Below are 23,130 nucleotides of genomic sequence, written 5' to 3'. Positions count from 1 at the left end.
CTTTCCTCTGAAAATACTGGTCACGTTTCACTTGTTATCCTGGGGCTTTTCTGTCATGCCCAGGCAATGCATATTTCAATGTAGAGATGTAATCAGGTCAAGGATTCATACTCCTCCTCAATCAGGAGCTTCTCACTCATGTCGGCTGGATAACAGGCCGCGCTGCTGTAAAAGAGAGCTGATTCTGCAGGGAAACTAGCCCTACCAATAATGACTTTGTGAGATCAGCTTCGCTGTTAAACTTTCCACGTGGCTGTGTGGACGCTAGCACCAGGACAAGGGAGGGAGCAGAAACAGAGAGCTGGGGCAAGGGGGAGAGGTGCAGGACTGCTCTTTTGACCAGGTTCAGAAATAYAGGTTCACACTGACCAAGCTGCCTGTGATGCTGCTCCCTTACAGAGCCCCTCTCCCAAACTCCCCTTACTCAGTGGTATTGGGACCTTTAAGAAGAAACTTCCTAAATGGCCAGAACCCATCCTTCCTTCCCCTTAATTCTGTGTGTTTGATCATTTGGCCCTTGGCTGTTGTTTGCAACATCAAAGCTAAACTCATCCAAACTCAAAATGCAATTTGAAAGCCCAAACATCTGTTACGTGATGTAGATCAAGGAGCCTGATATATACAGAGCTATTAGGGAACAGGGCCTCCTCATCTTGCCCTTATAACGTGYGTCCTGGGGAAGATCAAATCCTATTAAGCAGCAGTTCTACTTGCAAATTATACCATGAGAAATTTGCCTGTTAGGATTTCGTATCAAACAAGATGCAGAGGAGTTCTGTGCACACGAGAGTGTCTGCAAAAGTTCAGCCCAGCTTTGACTAATTTGTTAGCTTGGGTAGGACATGAGTGACTTAGCCCTTCTCTTCAATGCAGCTATCTCTTGGAGGTCTGTTTCAGCCATCTTCTCATAGCTGAGGCCAGCTGGTACCGTGCAACAAGCCCTTCCCACCTCCTCGGTAGGAACAGCTTTCGTATCACCCTTGCGAAAAGGCCCAGGGATGTGAGCCACGGGGGCGGAAGGCGTTGCAGACACTGTGCTGTAGGCTTCAGGATCAGAAGCTGGATAAAGAGTGGTGTAATGTGACCTCTCCTGCTTTGGGATCTCCTGTCTGTATTAAACAATGGCTGTTGGTTAACAGGGTTCCAACTGTTTGGGGGAAAAACTGGAGAGTTTTTCAGCACGGTGTGACCTAAGGATCTGCGATCCCATAAGCATTATAAAGGCAGTAATATCCTGGTGAACTAAAGGAGTTGTTTGCTTTTGTCCCCAGCTGATGACCAAAAGTTGTCCTCATCATTCATTCTGACAGTGGCTTTTGGGAAACAAGACAACATTCTCAAAGCAGCCTTGTGGCTGAGAGTTACATCCCCAAAACCACTGCCAGCCAGGGCACCATCTGCAACCCTTGGTGAGAGTCTGCTGGGATTACCAGAGACTGAATGGTCTCATGTGTTTGGGTGCCTCCATGAGCTGAAGGTTGAGGTTGAGATGGTCTCTGAAGATGTGTGAACTGTTAGCTTAACTCAGATTTCAAATGCATTTTTTGGACTTTAATTTTTCTTCTTAAATCTTGTTGGTTTTGGCATGCTGCTATGTTTCTCACTGTTTCCCATTGTAACTCTAGTCAAAAGCTAACCTATGCTCTTTTGACGTAGGGCATTTTATTGTTCATGTCCTTCTCTTCAGCCCAGAGTGGATATTAGAAAGATCTAGACTCATGAAAAATAGCAGTAGGGAGCAGCAGACCAAACGTGGATGAGGCTGTATAGTACGAGGAACTGGAAAGCCAGGCCAGAGCCAGTCACTGTAGCCATCTTTCATAGTTCCCTTCTCCTTTCTSTGCAGCTCCGAGAGGATCCCAGTGACTCTGAACCTAGATGGAATAGTTCAGGTGTTGGATTGCCACCTTCATGACACATCTATTGGGATGATGACTAGAATTGCAGTCCTGAAATGGCTCTATCACTTGTACATCAAGACTCCTCGTAAGGTAAGTCTGGGGCTTGGCATGTGACCCTGTTGCTTTCTCCTGAGACTGCACTACAGTYTTTGCTCCAGTGGGACCTAGATCTGGGACACCTGGAAGTGCAAAGCCATGGTGAAAAACCATATTGAATTGCCATGGGGCACCCATTGCTGGAATAGCTCAGCATTATTGGAGGATTAGAAATACAATGTGGGAGTGTGGGGGGTTGGCAATAAGCCCTAAGGCTGAAGTCAGTCAGTGGGATATAGCTCTAGCATAGTTGTATAGGGAAAGAATTGGATGCCTGGCTCCAGTGATGACTCTTGATCCTCATGGCAGTCATCAGCCTTAGTGACTCTCAGTCACAGGCCTTGTGGCTATCACTCTGAACATGTAACTGGTATAGCTATGCTGTGCTGTCCCAAAAGCAGATCTCTCTTCAGATGTACCCTAAAAAGCCTAATTTCCTGTATGTGGCCCAAGACAAGCTTCTAGAAAGGGAATCACTGCTAGATCTGATTTGATTCCATTGATGATGGAATTTGRTTCCATTGAACCGCTGCCTTTCTGGTTATCTTTCTGGTTCTAGATGTTCCGACACACTGACAGCCTCTTCCCCATTTTGCTGCGGACTCTCTCAGATGAGTCAGATGAGGTGAGTACTACAGAAGTCCTCCTGAGAGCTTGCCACCTCCATATCCATCCAAACTCTGGATCAGCTTTGTCTAGTGCAGTTGAGTTGAACACAGGGCTTTCCTGGTGCTTGGCTACTGTTGGCACTGGGGAGTTTAGACCTCTTGGCTGAACTAACCATGACCCAATGCAGCTTGGCCTTCMTGAGCCAAATAATGGGCAGCACTTATACTTAGCTACAAGTCCTCTTGTCTCAGTTAGACAAGTGTGTATTGGACCTTCTGCCTGCATTTGGGGGCTCTTTCCTTAATGCCTACAGTTGGTTTTTGTCACAGCCTGTTCCAGAAGAACAGCTATTGCTGGTATTCAAGTCCCAGAACTGATGTCTTTCCTGTAGTGCCAGGTGCATGGCTGATTCTTGGTCAGCTTCTTGGTGAGTTTGGGAATTTGGATGTCCTTGTGACAGTTCAAGAATGRGGCAGGGAAAGTGTATCCTGCTGAAATCTGAGTAGAGACAAGGCACTGCTGCTTTTCATGTGAGGTAGTTAAACAGACCCCATGCACRGTGTCAGCTTTGCCTGACTGGAGCTGTAGGAAATGCCAAAGAGCCTTATCTCCACTTAGGTTTCCCCAGAGACTCACTGCTGAGCTACCCCTCTGGCCGAACGTGTGCCCCGCTCCGGTTTGACAGAAGAGGCAGCGCTTGCATGCAGTGTGAGTCGTGATGCCCAAGGCGTTACTCAGACCCACGTGATTCAGGCTCCAGGTTACGCTTTTTTCTTTAGCCCCTTTCAGTGTCCTTTGACTCAGAAATCAGACGCTACCTCATAGTCTGTGTCAACATGCCTTTGAGACATCCTCTGAGCAACCATGCTGGGCCTGACTGGTGTGAACGGCGGCGTGAGGGGAGAGCTTGGCCAGCACAGTTGTGTTGATCCCATACGCTGAGGTTTGGAGCAGAGCTAAGGAGAACTGGTCACATGAGTGTCTGGGGCTTATATTCACCCAACAGAACGTGCTTTACGGGTGGGCGTTCTCTGCGAGTTGACCTATACAAAGCGAGCAGATGAGCCAGCTTGCTGCCTCCTTACTCCTGGGGACCCACTGCCAGCGCAATCAGACAAACAGATGGTACCTCCTGAAGAGGGGAAGCAAGGAGATTCAGGCACTGGGTTCAGACACTGGCTCCTGGGAACAACGGGGAATACACTTGATCTCACCCCCTTACAAACACCTCCTGGGGAGAATGGGATGGGATTTTAACTCCTGTGGTCCATTTTGAAGTTCTCAAAGCTAAGAATAAATCTCAGTCCATGGTGATCTGCTCCAAGCCTGTTGTGGACACATGCTTTAGGAGTTAGTTTCCTSGCTAGCTGTTTGCCATCTCTTTGTTAGATTTGTAGTGATATCAGRTTGGCTAACCACCACTCAGCTCAGAAGTGAGCAAAAATAATCAGTTAGTGATGAATGAGGATCTGGCTTCAGGCCCCTTGTTGTGGCTCAGCTTTCTGGGCTCCCTGGTTTGCTTCCTGATGCTTGCTTTGGTGCTCCCAGTGCTTCTCATCTCTCAGGATGCTTCTCAAGGTACTGTGGGTCTTTTATTTCCTTTTCTTTCCTTTTCACCCCTTTTCTCTCATTCCATTCTTCTCAAACTCTTTCTCCCCCTCCCCATCACATTCTAGAGTATTTCTAGTGTTTGGACAGAATACTGGCAGTTTTGGCCCACATTTGGCCCAGACGCTGATAGCACTTCTAGCATCAACTGGCACATAGTGCGGATRGTCCTTGACATTCTCTCAGGCCAGACCTTCCTAGTGGATTAAAAATCATGCAATATCTGCTTTGCATTGCATGCTCAGGGCATAGTACCCCAACCCACAATAAATCTCATGCATAAGGGGATTGTGGAGAGAAGAGAGAAGGGACTAAATAATAGTAAGGGAATGACTTGCACTTGCAAAGGCAAGTGACTGCCTGGCCCCTTTCCATACCCTGCTGCTTACGATGCAAACATTTCCAAAAGAGTCCCCAAGCACACATCTGCCTTTGCAATGCTCGAGAAAGCCTGCATCTTGCAGATAGTCTCTCCAGCTTGGCAGGAGATTGCAATGAGTCATGTTGCAATTACACTGCTTATTAATATTGGAAAAAAACAGTGAAGAAAGGACCCTGGTGATGCATTTCCTCCATGTGACATAACTGGGAATGGCTCAAAGTAATTTTAAGCTGATTTATTTAATCCTGTCTGCTATTTATTTAAATTTTTTTTAAGGAAATCCATAGACAAGTCAATCCATTAAACATCACGGCTCAGCTGGCTCCCAACCAGATTTGCTGCTGTCTGTAGAGGAAATAGAAATGACCAAAATAGTAGGGTTTTGAAAGGTAGGAATTTTTGGTAGTGATGAGGACAAATTGAGAAAGCTAACCTGAAATGTCCATGCCTATTAGAATTGAGGATGTGGGGTGCTCTGTAAACTGTGATAGTTCTGCCTTGGGTTATTCTCTGTTCTCAGGAACTTCACAGTGTTTGTATGCATGTTCTGGTGGTTCTGGAGCAGATTGAGATCACAGGAGCTCTTAGCTAATGCACTGGGGATTGCCGGATTAGTGTGGGGGTTTTGTCTGCAGTCCTGAGAGCATTGGATCTCAGTGGTAGAAATCCATCCCTCCTCCAGGTTATGCTCCCCGTATTGTGTGCTGCAGCATAAGGTGTACATACACCTTGAGCTTTTCTGCTATGTTTTCATCCTGTTATGGTGCCTTCCCTTAGGGAACTTGGCTCCATGTTCTCTCCAGCAAGGCTGAACATCCCTTGACCCTCCTTCACAGTTTGAAGGCTAGCTGTTACTCTCCTGATGCACTCTCAAGCTGTCTTGGAGCAGTTATTTTTTCACCAGCTTGTCACCAAAGGAGAATCTGGCTTTGGAGAGTCAGCRTTAATCAGGGTTTGGTGTCAACCTGAAAGACCATGCTTGGGTGCCTTATTTTAGGCTGGTCTTCCTGAGCTGCTCTGAGTCTCTCTGTGTACTTACCACAAATAATCTGGCCCAAAGCAAGGACAGACTTGCACTGGATGGAACTGGGTCCATGCCCTTTAAGTTGTCATGCGTGTTTTTAATGTTTGAGTAGCGGAAGGTGTTGCAACACCTCCACCATGCTGAACGGGGGCCARTATCTCATGAGGCATCGGTGGCATACTGAGTCATCTCTGCCTTCTCTGTTGTTCCTCTTCTTACCCAGTTCTCTGGCGCCAGTAAAGAAATGGTCAAGAGATCTAGTTAAGATTCAGAAACGCAGTGCTGCGCAGAAAAGTTGGAGTGAAGCTGAAGCAAGCAATTCCCTTTGATATGTAGAAGCAGCAGACAATAGTCAGGATACAAAATTCATAGCTCTAAGATCTTACACTGCTGCAGTGCGTCACCTCACACAGGTTCAACACATACTTCCCTGGCAGGGAGATACCCTTTTCCACTCTTCTGCRTATGTTTGAGGTCTGGTTTTGAAGGCAATCTTTAAAAGCTGATTAAAATTTGATGTGGTTAAAAACTTTCCTACAAATCCAAGACTAACAGAATTCTGATGGAAATGTATTTTTCTGCACAAGCTGTTCCTCCCATCAGTAGCACTGTGTAAATCTTGCAGCCCTGACGCTTGCTTGTGAGAGCTTGAAAAGGAGCTGCTAGAAAAAGTGAAATGGAGGTTTTTTACCGTCAAAACCCAAATGCCCTTTGGGAAAATGTGTCTCAAGTTAAATGCACTGCTGCTGATGGGCACTGCTTAAAGGAAGTGCTGCTCAGAGGTTATCTGCCTCTGTAAGCTCCTGTTGCAAAGGTAGTTTCTAATACAGCTATTCAGTTCACCTGGAACTTCCCCCAGCTGGATACTGTGTCTGGATGAGTGCAGCAGGCAGTGCGGGGATTTCTGAGAAAAACTTTAACAGCGGCGGGTTTGATTTTCTCAGTTTGCTTTSTTTCTCTTTCTCCAGCTCCAAAATGGGGTTGTTCCCCTACAGTTGAACATGTTCCTTTTTTCTTATCTGCTCCCATTAATCTTGCTGTGAGTTGGAAGTTGTGCTGGGACGTTTGTCTGACTCATGCAGGAATGACGCACTGAAGGTGGAGTTGGTGTCTGATGTGAGGCAGGATAGACTTCTGGCTTCCTCTAAGCTCTGCTGATCTGCAAACCTACCTGTGTTTATGTAGTGGCTCTGAATACAGCAAGAAGATCTGAACTGATTTCTTAGCTTGCTGCTTGTAACTGTATATGCTAGATCGTCCTTTGTAAGTCTGCTCCTGGCACCGTTAAAGCAGTGGAAAGTGGGTACCCTTTCACTGAGAGGTGTTATCTGAACCTGGGCAGAAGTAGATGCTCTCCTGCCACAGGCACCTGCTGTGGTTTTGGACAAGTGTGCATTTCATTCCCCATTGGCAGAAATCTGATGTGAAGGCAAACGCTGAGATAGCTCTGAGCATAAGAAATACTGCAAATGCCAATCCCTCCTCRGTCACGTGAGCTGGTCGACTGGAGGAAACAGGACACCGAAGAACAWCCGTGGGGTCAAAAAGGAGCAAGTGGCAACGCGTGCCTTCTCCTGGTCCGGCAGGAAGCCAGGAGAGGTGTGCCAGCAATGCTGATCTCTTGGGCCAGGAAATCCTGCAGTTACCTGCTTGGCTGTCTCTGCTCTCACCACATCAGTCTTCACTGCCATCCCAGGCTTTCAGCCATCTCTGATCTTTACTGGAGTTGGAAACTTGTTAAAGAGGAGCTGCGGCTGGAAAGCACTGGCAGGATTTAAGGCAGGGCAACGCAGCCTAGCGGGAGTTGTTGCCTGTTGTGTTTARTGTGGCTAGTTCACATCCAGCAGACCGCGCACTCTCGCTGGGAAGGTGACGATGAACGTGTGCATGACTTTCATGTACTCAAGCCAAYGTCTCTGTGACAGGCTGAAACATTTTGTCCCTCTCTCAGGTTGCTAGTATTAAATTAGGAGGGGAGGAGGGAAGAGGAGGAATCTCAGCTAATTGACGTTTTCATGAGGCATCGGATTTTTTTCTGTATGRTGCTATACCTATACTCATAACTCTGCTTTACTTCTAACACCTCTGCCATCGCAACGCTTCCTACACGTCTTGCTGCTGCAAAGACCTGGTTTCTGGCCTGTTCTCTGAGCTTTGCTGTCGCACTAAATCCCGGCAAACTTCTCCCACTGCGCCTCTAATTCCCAGTACAATGAAGCAGGACAAAAGATTGGGCCAACGTGAATAGCTGTCTTGGTTTAGTTTGGTTTTTAGTTTTGCTCTGTTGATTTTAGATCCATTGTGCTCCAGCTCTCAGCCTTTAATTCGCCACAGCCAAAATATTGCAGCCCCATGCAAAGCAGGGAGCGTAAAAGACTGTGCAAAGAGAACATGGGGGAACTTAACATGACCTGCAGTTCCCTTCCTTGCTCTTTTGCTCAGGGTTTAGGTGCAGCTTTATTGTTGAGGCACCTCAAGTGCTTTCAGTAACAACGTGCCAGGATCCTGTCGCAAACAAAACCTGCAGCCTGGTGGGTGGGAGTGAGAATGCGCAGCCGGAAAGCGACTGACTCCGGGGAAGTTAGCAGGTGGGGCCGGTTAACTGGGCTGCTGGGATGGACAGCACGCCTCGCTTTGGTCCGAGGCGGGATAGTTTCCTGCTTACGCAGGGGGAAGGTGAGCCGCAGCCGCTGCGAGCTCGTGGTGCGTTCAGCGGTTGTGGTACGGAGCCGAACGCTGCCGGAGCTGCGCTCTGGTTCGGCTGCATGCAGCTTCGCTAACTGGATGAGAAATGGATGTGAAGTTCATCTTTTTCTTCTGACTTGCATGTGTGTGGGTTTTTTTCTAAGTTTTCTGGTGATAAAGCTTCTCTGGAGAGAGACTTAGAGCTGGTAGATGCTGAAGTTGGGAGGTTATCTGCTTTCAAGAGGGAAGTTAGGCTTCTTTTGCCTTTAATGGTGGGGCATAGAAAGAAGTATGTAATTTAGGTTGGACCRTGGATAATACGTTCAGTCCAAGCTTGCATACTTGCAAGCAGCCCTTCAGCAGAGAATTTTCTGACTGATGCAGCAGGGTAGAATGATGCTTTCTCCATACCATAGAGACTCGAGAAAAATGCAGGGGTACTGGTTAGAAATATAATCATCCATGCTCCTCTTCATGCAGGACTAAGATGTTTCTTGGGGGAACCAGGATCTGTATGGAGCTTCTTGGCTCAGCGCCAGGTTAGGACCATAATTACATTGCTATTGATTGAAAAATAAGGGCTGCAATATATGCAGTTTACACCTACCAAAGGTTGTTGGAAATACATACACTGGCAGTCTAGACTTGAGAGACCTTCCAGGAGGTGCTTGTACACAATCCCTGCACCAGAGAGCTTGCTCAAGGTAGGATGAAATATGGGACACAGGATTTGGTGCGCGTGGCTTTAGGTACCCTTGAATGCCCTGGGGTAAGAGCTGACCAAGTGRGCTCTTCTGCTGACTCCCAGTTGGAGGCATAGAGCAGAGAGAGAAGCTGTAGATGTTCCTTGCTCACACAAGGGACCTGCAAGCTTTTACTTTCTGGCTGTTTAAGAAGCCAAGACCCTCGTGGGGCTGGTGTAGCATGTGCATGGGTCACATATTGTACTCAGGCCAGTCCTAGCCTCACTGCCTGCAGACTGCTGCCCCTTGCAGGGGGTCCCTGGGGTCAGAGGGAGGTGCTGGACAGGAGATGGGGTAGCAAATGAAAGCAAACCCTTTGCTTGTCATAACTTYTGGGACTTGCAGCTGGTGCTGAATTTTAAGGTGTTGCTGACTGATGAGGCTTGGCAGGCATTCAGCCCCCTGCAACACCGCTCACAGAGCAGCGCAGCGCGCGGGGCGAGCTCGGGCGCCCTCCAGCCTCATCCTGCTTGCTGGGTCTGTCACGCTGTCGGACCATCACTGGACTTGGCTTTCTTCCCTCCTTGCTTGTGCAACCTTTCCTTCCTTGCACCGTAACGGGCTGGTGCTTCCCTTATGAAGAAGCTGAAAAAACAACCTCCTTGGCATCCTGTGCAGCGTCTGGCATCAGGTGGTGCGTTAAGCTCCCCATACACTAATTAAACACATTTAAAGAGCTGCTCTGAGATGTGACGACTCGGCAGAGTGTTGTGTGTTCCCTTGGGGACCAGTTGGCTTGCCCCAGGCTGGAGGTGGTCATGACCTTCCCGGGGACAAAACGCTCTCGCTCCCGCTGCGCAGCGTGCTTCAGGCCTGGCGCTTGCAAGCCCTGCTCCCAGGCGCGGGTACAAGTTGGAGATTTGCGGATGCAGGAGGAAGGATGGGGGAGCTTTCAGGTTGGTTTCAGGCGGCTGTTGGCCGTATGACTGGTGCCGTCTCCCACGCTGCCTGCTGTTTTAACTGACAGTGTGAAGGTGTGATAGCRTGTGTTTTTGCATGTGTTCTGGAAGGACGTGGCCCTCAGCAAGGAAAACAGCCCTCCTTTTCCCCCATGCTGACTTAAATAAATGTTGCAGAGCCCTGAGGAGCAGGTCCCTATGGGGGAGAGGAGAGCGCCCTGGGTGCCCTGCCTTCGCTTGCCTCTGCCTTCCCCATCTCAGCTGAAGGCTGAAATCTGGTGGCCGTAAAAAGGTCTTGGAAGGATCAGAGGACAAAAGTTGCTGTTATCTATCTTCCAGGTGCTGGAGAACTGAAAAGAGGTCCAGTTAAATTAGTGTGGGAAGACTAATGTTTGGGGGGGGGGGGGTATTTTGTTTTGTTTTCTCGCTGCCTTTAAAGCTGGCRGAGGTGGGGGACGCAAGTTTACTTTTCACGCTGTGTTTGTCTGGGGCCCGGCCAGTCTTGCTGCTCTCCGTTCTTGGCTCCGGGGCTGCCTTCCTKTGGTTTTTTTCCCCCTCCCCTAGCTGAATTTAAAAGGTTTGGAGGGAGGGAGGGAGAGAGAAATGAAATAAATTCAGGCCTCCTAACGCCTCGGAGAAACCTCGTTGCACACTGCTAYGGGATGAGGCTGCATTCAAGTCACAGAGCAGGCAGCCTCCCAGCGAGATGAATAGYCCAGCACCCTCAGCCTGATGTGTGCCCTGGTTTTTAACCATGGTGGGCCTCAACCAGCACGATGGCCACTAGAGGTCCTGGGTGACTTTCTTCTGCTCGGTGCAACTCTCCAATAATTCATTCCCAGCAGGCTGGAAAGAGAATTAGATAGGGTGGATGCAAGAGCGTGGTGGACACCAGTGTGTGGGRATGGAGGTGAAATGGGATGGAGATMCTCCCCAGCGCCCTCTTACCTGCGGGGACAGATGCATCTGGGTATGCACGGCCTGAAGCTCGGGGAACCAGACCGCTTGCACGGGTCCTGCTAGGGAGGGTAGTAAGCTGAGAGCGGGGATGACGTAGAGCTTGGGTATCCGACGTGGGGCCCTGCATACCCCAAAGGGTCGCTGRGCACCAACTGAACTCTGCACTGTCAGCAAAAGCCCTTGGTGGAGTCTCTTTAAGTGACCTGGAGCCCACGCTCTTAGCTCAGGTGTCCTGGGCATGCCAGGAGCACTCCGAGCTCGTGGGCTTGCTGGGTGTCACATCGGCGCCTTCCCGCTGCTTTGTGGGCTAAGCAAGAAYGCTTTGGGGAACGTCACGTCCCGGGTCAGCCCGCTTCCTTGGGCGTGATTCAGCCTGCGCCCATGGGTTTCGCGCCGCGCACGTAACACCGTGCTGGCGAGCCGGGCTGGAGAGAGAGGGCAGGACGGCAACGGGCTTTCGTCCCTCCCTTCCCGGGGGACACGGGCTCGCTTTGGCCGGAAGCCTCCTCCGTCTTGCACCTCCTGGCAAGCCGCTGGGCTGCAGCGGCGCCCCTCGTCCCAATCCTCTGCGGGCCCCGCGGGCTGGGAAGCGGCCGGTGGGAGCCCGCTCGCTGCGGGATTACCCGCTTGGCCTCGCTCGCCAGGATGTGCCGCGGCCTCGCCGGGGAATGGCTGACATGTCACGGCTCGCTGCTTCGGAGGGAAGGGTGAAGCCTTTTTTTTCCCTTTCTTTCTTTTTTTTTTATTTAAGAGGAAAGAGAAAAGCGGGGGCTGCTTTTCCTCTGCGTGCTGCCTCAAAGAGTCTACTCGGAAGGCGATGAAGCTCGTATCAGATCAGTTCAACCAGAACAAGAGGCAAATTAACCTGACCTAGATCTGGGTAACAGAAGGGACCTACAAATCCCTGGTTTCTGTGGCCTCAAAAATCAGTGCTCTGGAGGCAATGCAGAGAGATATCTTTACTGCTCGCAGAGCCGTAGCTCCGTGTTTATAACAACCATCCTATCTTATAATCGACTTCTTGTCCCCGGGGCTGGCCGCAGCCATGCGGAAGAGCAAGCTTTCCTCCGGAGCACGCTGCAGTAACCCGCCAGCGCYGGGCCGTGCTAATAGGAGACACGCCAGCTTGAAATGTCGGCCAGAAGGTTCGCCCCGTCCGTCCGTCCGTCCGCCTTGGCCTGGTTATAAAACTGCATTTTCTGCGAGGCTTGTTCTCCTTTCCAGGCTAGTTCCAGTTAATGCTAATAAGCACGATTTTAGCCCAGAGCGGGGAATGCGCCACCCTAAATTTCATCACCTCTTGGAAACCTTCTCGTGGAAATCGGGCTGGGACTAAGATTGGGAAAATCTGTTCAGTAGCTCGGTGGCTCCTGTACTGGTCTTGCTCTCAGGGTTATGTTTGTATGGAAGACGGGCGAGGGGAGCAGCGACCCCGTGCCAGGCCTGTCGCTGCCATCCTGTGCGCGGTGGAGGGCCCCGCCGCCTGAGCGACGCGCGTGGGGCGCCGAGACGCGGGAGGGAGAGCTGAGGAGGCACCAGGCGTTTATAATCCCTGCCTAGAGGAAGGCTGCAGTCTGCCCGTCTCGCACGGAGCCCGGAGGAGCAAAGCGACGCTCATCCTCCAGTAATCTTCGCTGCAAAGGATGCAAAGCGTCTAAAAATTCCCCGAGTGGATCCCTTGGGGCTGTAGTGCTTCACCTCCACGTCCGTCACGTGGCTCTCCCGGGTGCGGGAACCTAGGGTTCAACGTCCGCGCGCCCTTGCCCGGGAGATGGAAACGGCTCCGGCCCTTTTGCTTCCCATAATGTCAATTCTGACAGCAGCTGAGCTCCTGACGGATGGGACCGGCTAATACTCCTCCCCGGCAGCCGGCCCGTTGCCATGGCAATCGCAGGCGCTCTGGGCTCCTGCAGGATATTGCTTTCTTATAACCTCCTCGCTCCATTCGCGCTCGCACAAAGAAAGCAAGCGCTCCAGATTTGCTTTGCGCAGGGATGTGCGGCGCATACCAAACGCCCCGGGCTCTCCTCCGTTCCCTCGCTGCTCCTCCGGAGGCTGGGAACCGCCTCTGGAGCGCGCGGAGAGCCGTGCGGGGAAGCAGCAGCACAAGACAGGCTTCCCGGACTCTTTCCCACGGATGGGTAAACGCCAGGTCTTTGTGGCTGCCTGCTCCTCCTCTTCCTCTGGGTACTCCCGCACCCTTCCCTCTTGGTTCTTATTTCCTCCACGTTTTCTCAATTGAGAAACCCAGCCCGTGTGGTTTTTCTGCCTCCCGTCCATAACCCACGTAGCCAGGTTGGGGGGACACCTTACCCCTTAACCTCTGTAAAGCTAGAGAGTCTCCAGCCATGCACGCAGGCGGTCCCACCATCGCATGTGAGGTGACTGCTTTTTTCTCACTGCTGTCCTGCACCCTTGGGTGCAGTCACAAGGTCTGGGTGCCTGCTGACGTGCACCCAAGGTGAGAATCCGAAGGCTTGGAAGCATCATTGAGATGGTGGTGGGAGCTGGGCTCCTAGCAGATTAAGGATCTGACCCCRCGGGATAGGATGTGGCTCTTAGTGTTTTGGAAGACAACAACCGTGATTTTAGTTCTGCTCAGCCCAGTGTCTTGCTCCTGTTTTCTGGGGCTGCAGCTGCCGCTGGTGGTTTGAAATCCTGCCTGTGCTGGATACGACCCAAGTGCTCGACCGGATGGAAGGCACCTTGAGCAGCGGCGCCTGGTTAGCGGTCGGGGACTGAGCCTGGCCTGTGTTCCTGGCCAGTTCCTGACTTTGTCCGTGTACATGCTACAGCGATGGGCACATTTGTGCAGCCAGGGGGGAAATGGCTTTAATTCAGTGGGCTGGGGCCAGGCCAGAGCCAGAGAGTGGCAGGGCTATGAGGTASCTGCATTGGTCTGTAGTTCTCCTGGCCATGTAATTCCCAACTCGGTCTCCAGCCTTGTAATGGTTTGTGCCCTCATCCCACAGAGCAGCGCCAGCCTGCRGCAGTGTTAACTGGTGCTGATGCTGGCTGAGCTCTTCTGGTGTTTGAGCAAGACGCAAACGAGGCAAGGCTGTGTGAGTAGTGATGCCCCGCAAAGAAATGTGGTTGTTCAGCATCCTGAGTCTGCTTCTGCTCTTGCTACTCTGGGCAGCTACTGCAATCATCCAAGTAAGGCACTCGCAGTCAGATCCGTGTCTCCCTTTCTGTGCTGTTGGCTGGAGCAAGYGCACCTTTGGAGGATACGCTTTGGGACGGAGCGCGAGAGGGTGATCRTGGCAGCAGGGAATAGAGCAGAGTGGCAATCACACATGGTTGGTTCRTGCTATAAATCAGCCGTGGGCTGATGCAGCCTTGGTCCAGCAGAAGGTGTCCTCCTGGTTGTGCTGGTGTGTGTGCTGGGTGCTGCMAATAAGTAGCATGAAACAGTTGTGTGCAGAGCAGCGATTTGTCTCCTCACACCTCCCGAGTGTGTTCCTGCCTTCACCAGCCTGGCTGCTTGCCCAAGAGCCAGCATGCCCTCTGGAAGGGTGAGTTTTGCTTGTCCTTTCCTGGTGCCAGGCTAGAGGATCTGCACCACGAGAGCACCTCAATGCCTGTCTAGGAGGTGGGAAACGGGCTGCCCTGCTTCCCCAGAGCTTCTGTGTTCAGAGCTGGCCTGTGTCGTGGTTTTGGGGGACCACATGCCCGAATTTAGCCAAGCCTTGTCCTATCCGATGCTCCGCTAATACGTACTGTTCGCAAAGCTCAAGGATGGCCCCACGTGCCACGAGCAACCACCTTCTCTGCACCCATGAGAAAATTGTGTGGGCTTTGTTACTCAAGGTAACTTGTGCTGCCGTTATTGCTGCAGGCCCACGCTCTGCCTGGGACGCAGAGCGTACACAGATGCCCAAGCATAATTTACTGTGCTACTAAAAGTGATTCTTTTTCTCAAATTCCTCCTCCTCGAAGGAATCAATTATTAGACTAGTTTCCAAACAGTGAGGCTATGAGAACTGTCTGTGTCCCTCTTCTCATTCCCATGCTGCTGATAAGTTTTGTGTCTCTTTGCCAGTTTTAACCAAATAYGATGAGGCTTGGAAATCTCCAAGTATGTTATTTACCCAGCTGTGAGAACTTGAGACTCGAATTAGTGCCTTCCCCTATTTGAAGGCTGCAAATTCAGCTGAACCATTTGATTAGACACCAGAGAATCCGTGTAAGTGTGAATTTCAGGAAACCAGACACCATAAGTTCTTCTGCTCAGAGGGTTATTCTACTTTACGTGAAACACCATCAACCTTATTCTAACCTGTATAAGCAGGAGGGAAAATAGGACCAAGTTCTTCCCTCTGCAAGGATCGTCACCAAACTGAGAGCTGCCAGACCTCCTCTCTGCTTCCCACAGATGTGAGCTGAGCCGACTCACAGCCTCCGTTCCCTGTAAGGGGAGGAGAGCTGAAGATGGCAACAAGCTCCTGTCCTTGACGGTATTGTGCAAGTGCCATAGGCTAAAGGAGCTGGACCACGTTCTTCCTGTCCTCTGGGGCAGTGGTGTGGCTCCTTATCACAAAGCTTGTTGTTGTCTTTTCTTTCCTTCCCAGGGGAACTGCAGGTTGGGGCTTAATAATGTTTGTATGTGTAGAGGCTTCCCAGGTGTGTTGGAGCCTCTTGTTTATCAGCTTGCTGGCACTGAAGGTTCATAGGCTCTTTCCAGCCTTTCCCTGCAGCCAGCTCTGCAGCCACAGCAGCTGCTAGGTGTTTCTGCTTTCCCTCGCAGGATTCCTGATGCAGAAAAGGTGTTTGCATGAGAGGGGSAGAGGATATAACTGAGAGATGAGAGTTTGTCTGAAGTGGTGGTATGTTTGGCRAGGTGGTGGTCCAGTTGCAGAGCTCCTCACGTCCTGGGCCTCTGGCAAGCCAAGAGGAGAGCGGTTYTTGCATGGCTCCCTGGCAGCTGGAGGCATGGGAGAGCCGAGCTGCTCCCAGGCCAYGGCTCTTGCTGGGCGTGGGTGGACTTGTACCTTGTCAGCTGTGTTCCCTTCTAGCCAAGGCTGTTGTTATGGCTTTTGTAAAAAGAAACACAGGCTGTAATCAGAGAGTAACTGCCACTCATGCACTCACTAAATCAGCTCAATTTATCTTCCGCCTGTGCTCCTCGCAGCTGGTGATGGTTGAATCAAGCTGAAATAACACAGCTTGGAGAAACTCTGCAAGGAGTATGAGGCTGGGCTGCTTGGGGGAGCAGGGCCAGAGACCTGGAAGAGGATGACATCCTGGCAGGGGCTCAGTGGAGCTGCCCTCTTTCCTACCTCTGCATGCCAGGAGCCTCTTTCTCCCTGTAGGGCTTGGGTGTTCCCATCCTACTGGTGGCCTCCAACGCTTGAGCACAGAACCRCCTGCCCTGCGAGCTCAGAGACTGCTGGGGGCTTACTAATCAACTGGAATTACAAAATCTGCATTGCTCTCAATGGCTTAAGATAGATGTACAACAGAAAAAACTAAGGGTTTCTATCTTTCRTATTCTTAGGGGTCATGTTTTCAAGTTCTCCACAATCCAAAAAGACGTACTTTACTTTTCTTGTTTGTCAGGGAGGTTTCTTTGATACCTCTAAAGCTAAAATTTCCGTGTAACTGTAGAAGTTGCAGCTTATTGGAACGATGCCCAAGGCTCTGCAAGAATGCGTAAAAAGTCTGCAATGTTGTGCTAGTGGGAAAGGGGCGTTCGGGAATGTGTTATATTAAATGCTGATGGGTTAGATGTGGCAATCAGCCCTTTTTGACAGCCCGTCTGCTCCACGCACACCTGGTGCGTTCAGACAGTCAGGGAAGGCTGATGAAACATGAGCCCAAGGACATTTAGATGAAGATGGACCCAAAATAACTTCAGACTGAGAAGAGTTGGGAAAAAAAAATGTAATAACTTCCCCAGAAATGCTATATATAGGTAGCATAGACTCATTTGACTTGTTCTGGAAGGAAAAAGCTATTAAATACAGATGCCAGCTCTGCCTCAAAGACCTGAGCTGAAGACTGCTGGGTGGCAGAGTGTCCTGGTCTTGAATACCTCCCTGAACATGCACCCTGGTCCTTGTCAGGCACGCTTGGGTGAGCTTGACCATTGCCCAAGCAGACAGGCCTTGTGCAGGACCATAGGGGAACGTGGAGAGGCAGATGATCAAACTGCTGTTTGTTGAAGCCCAAAATTGCTATGCAGTGTAAAATCCTTTCCAACTGATGGGCTGTGCTAGGAAAGCTCTTCTGCTGGGTGCTCATCAGCTGAGAGCAAATACTGGCTGTTTGACAGCAGTCACCAGCCTTCAGAGCTGGTTGCAGTTTGTAGCTGTTTGAACTTCTGCTCTATGTGTTGAGACAACTTTGTTCTGGCCCGTGTTTGAAAAGGTTTTCCACTGCAGGCAGCAAGGCTGCTAGGGTTTCAGTTAGAAAATGTGCTGTTTGAAGAAAGAAAGAAAAACAATCCAGAATAGTTGAAGCGCCTGGTTAGGGCTCAGGATGTAGGGACATTCCCAACACACGTCTCTCTGCTCTATCACACAGGATGACACAGAATTACATAGAGTCACAGAATGGTTGAGGTTGGAAGGGACCTCTGGAGATCAGCTAGTCCAACCCCCCTGCTCAAGCAGGGTCGCCCAAAGCAGGTTGCACAGGATCGTGGTCAGGTGGGTTTTGAGTATCTCCACAGAAGGAGACTCCACAACCTCTCTGGGCAACCTGTGCCAGTGCTCTGTCACCCTCACAGTGAAGAAGTTCTTCCTCATATTCAGAGGGARCGCTCTAAATGTTGACTCCTCATGCAGCTGCCCTCTTACCTCCACTGCTGCTGCAGAGAGCATCTCAGCGTGTTGGGTTTATGGTTATGAAGGGGAGCGAGAAAGCAAAATTGAGATCTCCCTTAAGTAGGAAAGGGGAAAAGCATGCCCTGGGGCTGACTGTGTAAGTTTGGCTTAAGTTCATGTACTCCCTTGTGACTTGCAGAACAAACTTGTTTTTTCCCTTTTTCTCTTTTCTGCCCCATCTCCTCTGCCATTATATGAAATTCATAGGTAGGCCCTGCTTTCCCTTCAGCTCTCCTGATGCGCAGGATGTGCAGGATTTGGCTCTGACCTTTCACTCTGGCAATGATTTTGAGCAGGAAGGCTCRCCCTGCGCCTGCCTCCTCGTCGCTTTGTTCCTGTTCACCCTACACTGTCCGTCTCTTTGCAGGTTATCCTGAAGGACCTAGAAGTACTGGCTGAGATCGCTTCTTCTCCTGCAGGTCAGACGGAGGGACACGGCCCCTCTGACGGCCCTGATGCGCGATCGAGCCAGGTGGAGCTCCACGTTCCCGTCAAAGCCAGCCAGCTGAGCTCCTCTGGTAAGTGCCTGCTGTGTTGCATCTCGCTGACAATGATCTAAATTGCAAAGCATGCTCTTGCTTCCGAGTTATTTCATTGCACTTGATGCTAAGTGGCACCTGTCAGATGTGGTCAGGCAGAAGGAAAGGCCTCTCTTGCACTAACAAATCAATATATCAATTCCAGCCCTGCATCGCTTGGGAATTAAGGAGTTTGCCATGAAGCGGGACAGGGAACTGTCTTTATTTTGGTATTCTTTTCTCGGGCTCGTGTCTTACTCCCCATTTGGGGTTTGGTCACAGTAAGAATCTGTTTAGTAGCAGTATATCGCAGAGGCCAGTGGAGGGATACCATTACTGTCCTTTTTTATGAGAGCTTACTCCAATTGCCCTGTCTGCACACAGGATTAGGAGAAAGCAGAGAAGAAGCTACTCATACTTCAGGTGTCCCAGGAGTGAAAAGGTCAGAATAACTGAAAATGCCCCTGACCTTGGGTGCTAGTCTCTTCTCGCCTTGTAAAAGTCCTCAGAACACCTAAAGGTGGTTTGGGACAAGATACTGTCTGCAAGCTGTGGTGCCCAAAATGTAGATGCCTCTGCGGAGGGTTTTAGCCTGTGCCTGTGGTGCAGCGTGTTGCCTGTTTGATTCTGCATGTGCTGGCATGAAGAATAAACCGCTGCATTGTGCTGAGCGTCAGGTAAGAGGTGAAGAAAGATGAAGAGGGACAATTCTATTACCTGRGGATTTAGGRAAAAAAAAAGAAAAGAAAAAGAAAGTCTTTCATAATCATCCCAGCACATCAGGAATTATTTTCACCTTCTCTTGTCTATGGCTCATCTTTCGCAGTTGGTTGGCTGCTCCTTCTCCTCTGCTGCTATTTAAGAGCCTCTCTGTTTTACTGTCTAAGCCAGGTTCTCCTGGCTAAAGACAAGTTTCATGTCAGCTTTGGACTAAACTCGGAGCAGAGCCAAGGCTGACTCTCTTGCAAAATCACCACTAGCAGTGGAGAGCTTCTAGTCTGCTGCCCTCAGTCCTCCCTGGACTTGCTTTTCTCCAAAGGTCGCAGATACCTTGCTGCTCCCTGGGCTTGAAACAGTCTGTATTGGAAACCTGCTCAGGTTTTGAGACTCCCGTGGGCTGTTTTGTGCAAAGCTACCTGACTCGCGCTTGCCCRCTCGTATCAGTAGCCAGGCTGGCCTTTCTGATGGAGGGCCGGGCGTTGCGGTTCTGGCAGCCTAACGAAGCGCTCTGCAAGTGTTATTGATCCTTCTGGTGTCAGAAGTCAGACGGTGTGGGTGGAGCAGCTCTTGCTGCGCTGGCCAAACAGCTGAAGAGCTGCAGTTTAGATCATGCTGATGGCTGTCTGAGGTTTCCTTCCTTGTGGATTATCTAAAAATAGCATGCTGGATGGCGTATATTCTAACGGCTGCCGTGGCCCCTTTTAGCTATCTGGAAGAGCAACTTGGCTTCAGTTATTCAAGTGTAATGTTGGAAAAGAATCTGGTGCTCTCCACATTTAGCAGATCTGCTGTAGCCAGGGCTCCATTTGCCCCAGAAATGGCTGAAATGCCACGCGGGTTGTAATATGCTCTCACTTTGTCACCCTGTTTCCTCTTTGTTGTAGCACATTGGAAAATTGATTTTTTTTTCTTTGAAAGTTATTTGGGGCTGAACTTTGCAAAATTACTGGCTTATACCCAAAAGTAGATGCTTTTGGGGAGGGGAAAATGAGCCAGTTACATTCATTTGCCTTGGACTTTCGTAAGGGAGGAATATGGCCCCTCTCCCGTCTGACTCTGACCACCCAGGTTTCATGCTCATCAGGTCTGGTGACTGAATGCTGGCTGCTTGGCTTCGGTTCTTGGAGGAGTACGGGGTCATGGCTAGGCTAGGACCCTCCTGAATTCCAGCTAGAAGAGTGGAGGCTCTTGAAGAGCGCGGTTTTTGTTCTGTGGGGATTTTGGTTGGGGTTTCTTTTGTTTGTTTTTTTGTTTTTCTTTTTTTCGGTGAGAGTGTGGCTAATAGAAATTCCTATGTCTGTGCATGTTCCCAGGGTAATGAGGTACTGTTAGAAAGAGTGAATGCAAACTCTGCCCTGCAGACCAAGGAGTACATGAGTATGGCCTTTCCCAGGGAGAGAAGAGGTGCCCGAGGCCCTGATATCCAGGRCCACCAAAGAGGAGGTGTAGCCTGCAAGGAGCTGAGTAGTTGTGCTGCTCAACCAGTGCAAGAGTGACTGCATTTGTATAGGGACAGTGCAAGAATATTCCCCAAGCAAACCTCTCTGTGCRGCTGGGCAGTGCACTTTGAGTAGTTCTTAGAGTATTTCTGTAGTACTCTCAGAAGCAGGATGCGATCACACCCTTAGCTTTGGAAGGGAGGGAAGGCTGCATGGTACCAGTGCGTCTCCCCAAGGTTAAATTGTCGCTTCATCGCGCTTTTGACCGACGGGCCATCGGAGTTGTCAGCGGGAGGAGAGATGATTACGCTGGCCGGGTAATCTCAGGTCTGCTCCTCGCCTAGACGGGAGGCCTGTGCGGGTGCGGTGGTGGTGGTGGTGTACGTAATGAACGTGGACACGCTTTCGAACACTTGAGCTYGCAGCAGGTTTTCATCGTGCGCTCACCATCGCGGCTCGTACTCCAAGCTCTGCCACCCAGGGCAAGCAAAGAGGGCAACGGAGGAGGCGGAAGGGGCCCATGCCGTGTTGTGGTCTTCCCCCCACTTCCGCTCGGGCTGTTTTTTTCCCTCAGGATGTGTTTATGCAGTTGTTTCCCTGCTATTGAGTTTGGTTTCCTTCAGACGTTCGTTGATTAGTCAGGAAAGCAGTGTCCCACTTCCGCGGCTTGTTCCCAGCTCGCGGTTTTATTTAGCTGCTTTGTTGCGCCGTTACGTAAGGTTAGCTGCCCTCCGACAGCTTCTCCGAACACAACGGGCCGGGGAGACTCGAGGAGCCTGGGCCGGGCGGTGCGCRTGCGCCCCAGCCTCCCTGCCGCCTGGAAGAAGACCTGCTCTAGCTGCCTCTGAGGAGGGTGGGTGATTTCTCACCTTGGCCAGCTGAATGTGACGTGCTCCATGAGTCTGCGCTCCGTTACCTTCTGCCTGCCTTTCCCAGGGCTCTGTGGAGACCTAGCTAGAGAAAACTAGAATCAAACTCATGTTTCTGATGCTAAAAGGAGTTGCGCACTTACAGTACAACATGTTGACGGGCTCTGGTCGTGGCAACTTCTTACACTTCACATCTGAAGTGTCTAAACTGTTCTTGGGGCATCCGCTTGTTCTTGCTGGCCTTAGCAGCCTACCTGTGATGAGGAGATAGATGGCTGGCAGTGCGCCAGGTATCTTGCTTTAGGGACYGGAGCCAAAACCTAGGGGAAGGCTCCAAACTGAGAATGTCACAGGATTGCTGATATGTCTTGATCTGGATCTTTGGGATGCAGTTTTCTTGGCACGGTAACTGATGGCTTCCCTGCAGGAAAGAAGGATACAGACTCAGCAAGTGCTGCTTGCACACCCGGCCCAGCTACAAGGATTGCTTCCTCGGGAGCCAGGAGAGGAAGCTTTATAAGATAGTAGAGCGCTGCACCTGATACTGAAATACCACGTGGCAGATGAAACAAGCCCTCTCACCAAATGCTCTTTGTCCCCACTCAAAACAAGCACCATGGTCTCCTGAGTCAGGGCAGTAAATCCAGAATTGCCCCAGAGTGGCAAGCAGGTCCCGTGATGCTCACTTGTAAGACCTGCATGAGAGAGGCTGGGTCTGTGCCTGGGGAGCAGTGTGGGAGGGCTGCCCACACCTCTTTGGGGTGATGGTACCAGCACCCATCTGGTTTGCACGAAGAGGTTCCCCACAGGAACACCCTGATGGGAATCCTGCYTTATCTGGGAGTGTTTTGTCAGCCATGCAGAATTCACGGGACAAGTAGCCAACGAGTGGCCCGTGAGAGGTTATCATCGTGGTTAACATAGGTGTGAGCCCTCCAGTGTAGGTTCCAGCTCTGTTCTGCGTGGGAGGAGAGAGCCCCCCTCCAAAAGGATGCCCGCACCATCTGCTGCCACATCTACAGTTGACTCCTTTGCACACATCTCTTCCTGCCTGCCTGCAGAGCTTTGAAAGGAGAAGTAGTTACGGCCCTTTGTTTTGCAGGAGGCACTTTCCTCTCAAGCCTGCTCCAGTCTCTGCTGCCTGGCTTCCTGCCGGAGGTCTCGGGGACAATGGTGTACCCTCTGACCATTTGGCAGTATAGGATGTTTACTGGGAGGCTGAATCGATGTGTGGGTGTGCTAATGTGCTTTAGGTCATTGCTTTCAACCAGTAGTCCATGGACATCCCAGGGGTCCAAGGACTGCTCCTCAGGAGCCTGCTAAAAGTGACTGAGAAATTCRGTCTGTTGAGTTTAAACTTGTTTTATGCCCCCTGGAAAACTTACAGGACTCCAGAGCCTGGAAAAAAAAACTTGAGAATTGCTGTTATAGGGGTTTCCCATGCACATTTTTTGAGGGATTCAGTTCCTAGTGAGCCAAAACACTCACTTCAACTTCTCCGTCACCCAGCTTCTAAATCTGTGTAACTCATATGTCTGTGGAGGTGGCAGTGTAGGGCAAAGTCTCACCTCCAGAGAGTTTGGAAAACGTTAGGTTGGCATCTGAAAACACTGGGCAAGAGTCTGTAGGCTGTTGAAGGTCCATTAAGGGTAGCAAAGAGAAGCTGGCCTGTTGTCAGTTGGCTTAGATTTGCCGAACTTAAGGTATCTAATGACAGGGAAAAATTTTTAGAGGGTCTGCAGATTTCACAGTTGAAAACTATTGGCTTGACTACTTCCATGTGAGGAAGGCTCTGGAAGAATCCTAGCAGCATTAAAGTCTGGCACGGAGCAGGCTGCAGATGCTATCTG

At 50.6% G+C, this 23,130-nt stretch overlaps 1 protein-coding gene across 1 annotated transcript in view; it reads left to right on the top strand.

The window, feature by feature from the left end:
* Positions 1–23,130, top strand: part of VAC14 (VAC14 component of PIKFYVE complex) — a gene marked incomplete at its 5' end in the record, with an annotated part of 83,587 nt that overhangs the window by 5,710 nt on the left and 54,747 nt on the right. The window contains 3 exons of the mRNA XM_085313837.1: positions 1,847–1,991; positions 2,557–2,622; positions 18,102–18,252. Of these exons, the coding sequence (XP_085169963.1) occupies positions 1,847–1,991; positions 2,557–2,622; positions 18,102–18,252 (362 nt within the window). The remainder of the gene's footprint in view (positions 1–1,846; positions 1,992–2,556; positions 2,623–18,101; positions 18,253–23,130) is intronic.

The sequence above is a fragment of the Rhea americana genome, unplaced genomic scaffold (genome assembly GCF_003343005.1).
Source record: "Rhea americana isolate MKP2758 unplaced genomic scaffold, rheAme1 scaffold_397, whole genome shotgun sequence".
Classification (NCBI taxonomy): Eukaryota; Metazoa; Chordata; class Aves; order Rheiformes; family Rheidae; genus Rhea; species Rhea americana.
This window is presented reverse-complemented; position numbering and strand designations above follow the sequence as displayed.